Source organism: Triticum dicoccoides, chromosome 5A (assembly GCF_002162155.2).
Source record: "Triticum dicoccoides isolate Atlit2015 ecotype Zavitan chromosome 5A, WEW_v2.0, whole genome shotgun sequence".
NCBI classification, from domain to species: Eukaryota; Viridiplantae; Streptophyta; class Magnoliopsida; order Poales; family Poaceae; genus Triticum; species Triticum dicoccoides.
Genome location: NC_041388.1, coordinates 635,164,633 through 635,172,148, shown reverse-complemented (window position 1 = coordinate 635,172,148; position 7,516 = coordinate 635,164,633). Strand labels below are relative to the sequence as shown.

The 7,516-nt window shown below is 47.5% G+C and overlaps 1 protein-coding gene across 1 annotated transcript; it reads left to right on the top strand.

The window, feature by feature from the left end:
- The first annotated feature begins 3,870 nt into the window (after positions 1-3,870).
- Positions 3,871-7,302, top strand: LOC119303614. The gene is made up of 2 exons (XM_037580745.1): positions 3,871-5,403; positions 6,965-7,302. Exons 1-2 carry the CDS (start codon positions 3,900-3,902, stop codon positions 7,027-7,029), a joined length of 1,569 nt encoding a protein of 522 aa, XP_037436642.1. The 5' UTR covers positions 3,871-3,899; the 3' UTR covers positions 7,030-7,302.
- Positions 7,303-7,516: the final 214 nt, after the last annotated feature.

Here is a 7,516-nt window from a genome sequence, read left to right as displayed (position 1 = left end):
ATTAAACATCCAAGATGGATAATATAATAGCATGAATACTGCATAAATTATAGATACGTTAGAGACGTATCAGGCACCTCCTTTGGCTGCTCCTCCCTCCCTCCCATCTATATGTATGTGGGAGGTGGGGCGCCTGGTAGACACCATATCAATTGTTAGCCGTGTGCGGCGCCCCCGTCCACCGTTTACACCCCCGGTCATATTTTCATAGTGCTTAGGCGATGCCCTGCAGAGAGCACTTCACCATCACTGTCACCACGCCGTCGTGCTGACGGAACTCATCTACTACCTCGACGTCTTGCTGGATCAAGAAGGCAAGGAACATCACCGAGCTGAACGTGTGCAGAACACGGAGGTGCCGTGCGTTCGGTACTTGATCGGTTGAAGCACGAAGAAGTTTGACTACATCAACCGCGTTGTGAAACGCTTTCGCTTATGATCTATGAGGGTACGTAGGCACGCTCTCCCGTCGTTGCTATGCATCTCGATAGATAGATCATTCCGTGTGCGTATATTTTTTTTTGTTTTCCATGCAACATTTCCCAAACACACACTCGATGGCCAGAAGCCGACCAATGTCGCGCCGCTACATCCAGAGTTGTTGCCTGTGCCGGAGTAGGCCATTGCCATCGGAGGAGAACAAAACCTGCTGGGAGAGAGAGGGAGAGAGAGATAGAGAGCATTGCGGAGGAAGAGAGAGCGGGGCGTCCAGGGTAAGGAAAGGAAGGCCAAACGGGTGGGTTTTATAGTAGGGGCCAGTGGGAGGCTGGCGTTCGATGTTAATCCGGTAATAGTTTGCCTCGGGAGCGGACGGGAAACAAGCGAAGGGGATGCGTGTGTACGCGTGGCGGGAGGGGACGATGCATCTCGGGTTTCAGACCGATACACACCTTGAGGGCTACTGGCTATATATCTCGGTAGAGAATAAATTGCACCAATAAAAAATATTCACAAAAATCGGCCCACATTCAGGGTGGTGCACCACCTCGGAAGCAGCCCGACATAAAGCTCAGGCGCTAGTGGCTGGCTCCATAAAGGGCATTTCCGGCATTAAGCTCGGCTAAACTCCTTCAAACTTCTTTGAACCAAGGTGATTTACGACACCTCGGATATAGTCCGGCGTTGGAGCTCGGATATACAGTCCGGCGTTGGATCTCGGATACATAGTCCGGCGTTGGAGCTCAGATACATTACGGCGTTAGAGCTGGGAAGCGGTCCGGCATTGGAGCTCGGACGCAAGAGGATGCTGCCGCCCGGGAACAACTTCAAACCCGAGGTGTGGCATAAAAATAACAAGGCATTGATAAAGGCCGGAAACTTAAAGGGGCTCCTCAGATACCCGAGGTGTAAACTCGTCGAATGCATTTCGGCGATCCTCAAGATCGAAGATGAGAAGATTTGTTGAACCAGTTTTCAAGACCGGCGACCGAAGATGAAGAACGGTTCGGAAGAATCGAGGAGCGTCCCTAACTTGAAGACCGGTTCAGGGGGCTACTGACGGTGTCCTGGACTAGGGGGTACTCACCACGTCGTCTCCCGATCTATTAGATTGGGCCGAGGACCCCCATGGCCGTATACTCATGGGCTAGTTCGGACAGCTGCCGCATACAAGGAAGATTCCACAAGACTTGGCGATCAAGACAAGGACTTCTCCCCACCGGCGTATTCGGCTAGGACTCTTGTTAACCTAGGCCTCTGGTGCATTATATAAACCAGGGCCAGGCTAGTCGATAGAACATACACATCAACAATCATACCATAGGCTAGCTTCTAGGGTTTAGCCTCTCTGATCTCGTGGTAGATCTACTCTTGTACTACCCATATCATCAATATTAATCAAGCAGGACGTAGGGTTTTACCTCCATCGAGAGGGCCCGAACCTGGGTAAAACTTCGTGTCCCTTGACTCCTGTAACCATCCAGCCTAGACGCACAGTTCGGGACCCCTACCCGAGATCCACCGGTTTTGACACCGACAATATCCCTTAGTTTCCAATAGGACCCCGCTGCCACGGGAGGGTAGGACAAAAGATGTCATGCAAGTTCTTTTCCATAAGCACGTATGACTATATACGGAATACATGCCTACATTACATTGATGAAGTGGAGCTAGTTCTGTATCACCCTATGTTATGACTGTTACATGATGAACCGCATCTGGCATAATTATCCATCACTGATCCGGTGCCTATGAGTTTTCCATATACTGGTTTACGCTTATTTACTTTCCCGCTGCTACGGTTACAATCACTACAAAATACCAAAAACATTACTTTTGCTGTTTTTACTTTTGTTGCCGCTACCAGCACTATCATATTACTTTGCTACTAAACACTTTGCTGCAGATACTAAGTTTCCAGGTGTGGTTGAATTGACAGCTCAACTGCTAATACTTGAGAATATTCTTTGGCTCCCCTTGTGTCGAATCAATAAATTTGGGTTGAATACTCTACCCTCGAAAGCTGTTGCGATCCCCTATACTTGTGGGTTATCAGCAGGGTCTCCCTCCCTTCGCCGAGTACAGTAGAAGGCCGTTCCTGACGGATGACCTCACCACAGGCATCCTGCAGCTCGCGGAGGACCACTACATTGTTGCCGACCTCAATGTCTACCCCAAAAGAAAGGGCAATGGCATGCGTGCCGTACTCCGCGTCTTCAACTCCGAGACTGGAAAGTGGAAAATCATCCCCAAATTGGACCCGGGCAATGGCGGCCAGTTCCCCGAACTCTGGTCAACTGACAATGTGCTCGCTTTCGACGGCTGTTTCCTGTGCTGGGTCGACTACTTCGCGGTGTCCTGCTATGTGACTTCTCCGAAAACATAGACTCCCTGTCGCTCTGCTTCGTGCCTTTCCCTGGAGGAAAAGAGTACCGTGGTAAGGTACGGGTTGAAAGGTACTTCCCGGAGAGATTCCGAAGTGTGTCCATCAGCCAAGGCAAGATCTGCTTTGTCCACATTGACAATGACTTCCATGACAGAGTCCCTGGTCGCTGCCGCCGATGCCTTGAGCTTCGTGATAGAAAAAGGCAAGGGCAGCAGCAGCAGACTCTGAAGAAAATCACCAGTTGGACTTTGAACTCCGAGTTTGAGTGGAAGCTACATCGTGTGATCAACCTGGACTCTCTCTGGGCGCAAGCTGGTTACAGGGATCTGCACATAGATCAGCGAAAATAATTATTAAAACATGTTCCAACGTGTATCTGAAAAACGTTTAGCATGTATTTGAATGTTTTTGAAACATGTTTTTGTAAAAATTGTAATAATGTATTTGAAAAATATTAAACATGCATAAAAATGTTTTAGATGCATACAAAAGATATAGAACTTGTATGAAAAGGTAGACATCAAAACATATACTCGAAAAAATGTTAATAATATATATTTGAAAATGTTTAACATGTATAAAAAAATATGATGTATATTTATTTACAAGGCGTATGAAAAATGTAGATGTCTGTTGAGAAAAAAGAAAATGAAGAAACAAAGATAAGCGAATAAAACCAGTGAAATGTTCTTATATTTATTTATAAGAACATTTTTTACACTAGTGTAGTGTCAAAAACGTTCTTATATTATGGGACAGAGGGAGTAGGAAAGAAACAAAGAAAACCGAGGAGACAAAAGGAAAAAAAAGAAAATGAAAAAAGAAGGAAAAAGAGGAAAACCGAAGAAAAACCAAAGAAAACCTAGCAAAAAGTGGAGACGAAAAAACCTAGCTACAGGAAAAGGCCAGCCCAGTAGAGTGCCAGTCAGAGGCGAGACGGACTCCGCTTTGGACTTGTTTCGGTTGCTGGCCTAACCGTCTCGTGGCCGGCCCAGTGAGATTTTTAGTAACTTATAGCCTGTGGCCCTTCTTTCCCGTCCACCAAAGACCAAACCAGTTCCTCCCCACCAGAAACATGGGTAGGGTTAGGGTTAGGGAGGAGGCGGAGGCGGCTGCTTTATTCCCGATCCCGATCTCAATCCCGATGCCGATCCCCATGACCACCGGAGGAAAAAAGATTAGGCAGGAGGCGGAGGCGGAGGCGGAGGCGGCTGCTTTATTCCCGACGCGGATCCCGATCGGCATGGCCAGCGGAGGCGGAGGAGTGCCATGGGCGGACGGTGCCTTCCCCGATTGGGTGATGCTGGACCGCATCGGCCGCACCAAGTCCTACGACGGCATATGCGCTGTTCGTGAGGCCGTCAACCAGAACAAGACCGCCGCTGCAGTTCACATGGCCAGCGGCCGCTCCTGCTACGTGTCCTTCGCCCTCGCCGATCCTCCAGAAGGGGTCTCCTACTTCGACCTCCACTGGCCGGAGAAAGAAGCCTCAGCCACCCGGCCCGCCTGTCCCTACGTCCGGGCAACTGACGAGGACCTCGTCCTCTTCCACATCTCCATCCCGAGCCAGACTCGCTACGTCAACATCGCGTCAGATCTGTTCGTCTACACGGCCGCCGGTCCTTCCCCCTCGGTGCAGCAGCTCCCTCGGTACACCAAGGACAGGAAAAGGCCGTTCCTGATGGATAAATTCGCCACAGGCATCCTGCAGCTCGCGCCGGACTGCTACATTGTTGCCGACCTTAATGTCTACCCCAAAAAAAGCGACACTGGCAATCATCCCATGCTTGTTGAACTCTGCATCTTCAACTCCGAGAAAGGACATTGGGGAACCATCTGCAACAGGCCTGCCCCGCGGCCGCATGACCAGAGCAATGTCCGGTTCCCCTTCCTGTGGTCAACTGACGATGTGCTCGCTCTTGATGGTCGTTTTCTGTGCTGGGTAGACTACTTCAGCGGTGTCCTAATATCTGACTTCTCCGATACATGCTCCCCTGTGCTTCACTTCGTGCCTTTCCCCGGGGGAAAAGAGTACCGTAATGACGTACGGGTTGAAAGATACTTCCCCGAGAGATTCCAAAGTGTGTCCGTCAGCCAAGGCATGCTGCGCTTTGTCCACATTGACAATGACTTCCATGAGAGAATCCATGGTGGCCATCGTCACCTTCTTGAGAGAAGACTAGGGCAGCACCCTCGCCAAAAGATCACCATTTGGAATTTGAACATGATGTCCAAGTTCAAGTGGGAGCTCCATCGTGTGATCTACCTGGATTCTGTCTGGGGTAGCTCTGGTTACCAGGAGCTGCACATACCTTGCCGTCTTCCTGAGTTCCCAATCATCAGTGCGGATGACCCGGATGTTGTATGCTGCCTTTTAAGGGAGGAGGAATTTCACGGTGAGGCGTGGATGATCATGGTTGACATGAAACAGGCACATGTTCAGTCATGTACTCCATATATCAATCAACAGTCCTGCTATGCTAAGTCTGTGGATGTGGATGTGCAAGCTCGCAAAAGCCGTTTTGCTAATGTGCCCCTACTTCCAGCTGTCTTCTCCAGACACCTTGAAAGGCCAACAGGTAACTAGAAGAAGTTCTCTTAGTGTTTAAATGACGCTCTTTTATGTACGTTATCACATATTACCTAACATGGTTGCCTTTGATTAGCTTTCTGTTGGATATGGTAGTGTAACGCTGCTTTTTTTCTTAGTACTATTTATCTTGCCTATGATGCAAATACATATGCTGCCTGGTTGCGTGTGCGATTCTCATGGGTAATTGAATTGTGACTTTGGTGCACGCTTATTACCCCCCTCCATTAGCGGCATTGGTTCTACTGATCAGGGTTGTTTGCCCGGCATTATTCTCTGTAGCTTTGGTCCTGCTTCAAATTTTCTAATTTGCCGCTTTCCGACACTGCATCGCTGTGTTATCGTAATATATACTCCTGTTAATAATAGCTTTAACTAATTGAAGCATTTGATATATTGTTACCATGAATCTTCTGTTAGGCTGTTCAAGCGTTTGAGTTTTAGCCACTCTAGCTGTGTAGGGCTCTACACTGTATGACAATAAAAGCTTTGGTCCTTATGCCATCAAGATGTCCTTGAGAGAGTCCTCTATTTCTCCTAGTAGGATCTTTTGCTCTTTATGGGACTGTCCATTGCCTGTACAGGTTTAGTTCTTGATTCATCACACAGCCTTCTGTTGCTACTAGTATGGTGTGCTATTTTTAAGTGAATTTTAGGAACAAGAAAAACACTATTTTGATTGCTCTTGTAAAGCATATTATATGGTCCTCTATTTTCTAGTAGCAACCTGACAGAAGTATATATAGACATGCACACGCGCACACATGCATTTAGCTTTTAACACATATTATTTCTGTTGGCGAGAGTTTTAAAATGTGTTTCGTTGGGTTGCTTTGGGTCAATCAGGTCACATCTTTGGCTGTTTCTGTTAGAATCAGTTTGTTTCAGATAGTGTGTACTTTCTGTATCATGTAACTGGATACTGGGCTGGTGAAAAGCCATTCTCCCTGCATGAGAATGTCATTGGGTAAAACTCCTGTATTTTAGCCTTGCCGGCCTTCTCATGTGTCTGTCTTTGTCTTGATTCTGGCGACAAACTTTCCCGCTGGTTTCTTCATCTTCTCACGCCTCATCCGACATCCTTAAACCTGCCTTGTGCGACCTGAATGCACCACCCCATCCTCGGCCCATCAGCAGCATGTTCGCCACCAGTCCCCTGTTTGCCAGTTGTGGTCTTTTCAGCTGGTTGATAAAGTCGATACCTGCTCATTGAGGCCACAAACGCAACGTCATGACTATGTGGCAGAAATGAAAGAAAATGCTTTGATGACAAGTTACCCGAGAGCTAACGATGAAGAGCATAATGCCATCACCTTCCGAAACAAGATCAATTATATGATGTCATTACATTTATATTAATTGAGGGCGATACCATTTTCTTTATTAAAAATACTCCAGTGCAATGCCATTACTCTTTCTAGTTTGTCTATTTCTTTTTTTGAACTAGTATTGTGTACAACATTTTTGTAAAGTGGCAACTAATCATATCTGTCCATACTGCTCACGAACAAAGTGTATATAGCTAAGTTATTTTGTTTCTGTTTTTAAAGGGATGCTATGGAACAACGACAAGCTTGCACCTCATCCTTCAAAGAAGAGTAAGTTTGCAAGGTAAAGACTTGGGAGTATGGTTCGCTCAAATCGAAGATGATGTTTGTCAAAGGTGCAACTTTTGGGATTCTCAAACCGAAGATGATGTTTGGTGCGGTGCGGACAGAAATGTGGGAAAATATCATATTTATGTGATGAAGATGATGTACTAATGCCTGGTATATGTTTGGGATTGAACATTGCTGGGTGTTAATTATGTTTGCCGTCGTCTTTTAGACCAGTACATTTTTGCCCTCGATAGCAAATGGTTTAGGCCCTGCCTGGGAGCTCAGATTCATTTCCGAGCTGTAAAATTTTACAGCTGTAACCTGACGGTGATCGGCCGAGGTGGTGGTGTCGTCTCTGGTCGACATGTCGCCCACGGTGGGGAGAAGAAATGGTGGCGGTTGAGTTCCTCGCGATGTCGAGCTGCTGCAGCACTTGTACCGCCGCCGCCCATTCTCGCGTGTCAAGCTGCTGCAGCACTTGTACCGCCGCTGCCCATTCTCGCG

Coding starts and splice junctions, on each gene's coding strand:
- LOC119303614 (XM_037580745.1), top strand. CDS start 3,900: ATGGGTAGGGTTAGGGTTAGGGAGGAGGCGGAGGCGGCTGCTTTATTC. Junction 5,404..6,964: donor ACACCTTGAAAGGCCAACAG/GTAACTAGAAGA, acceptor CTGTTTTTAAAG/GGATGCTATGGAACAACGAC.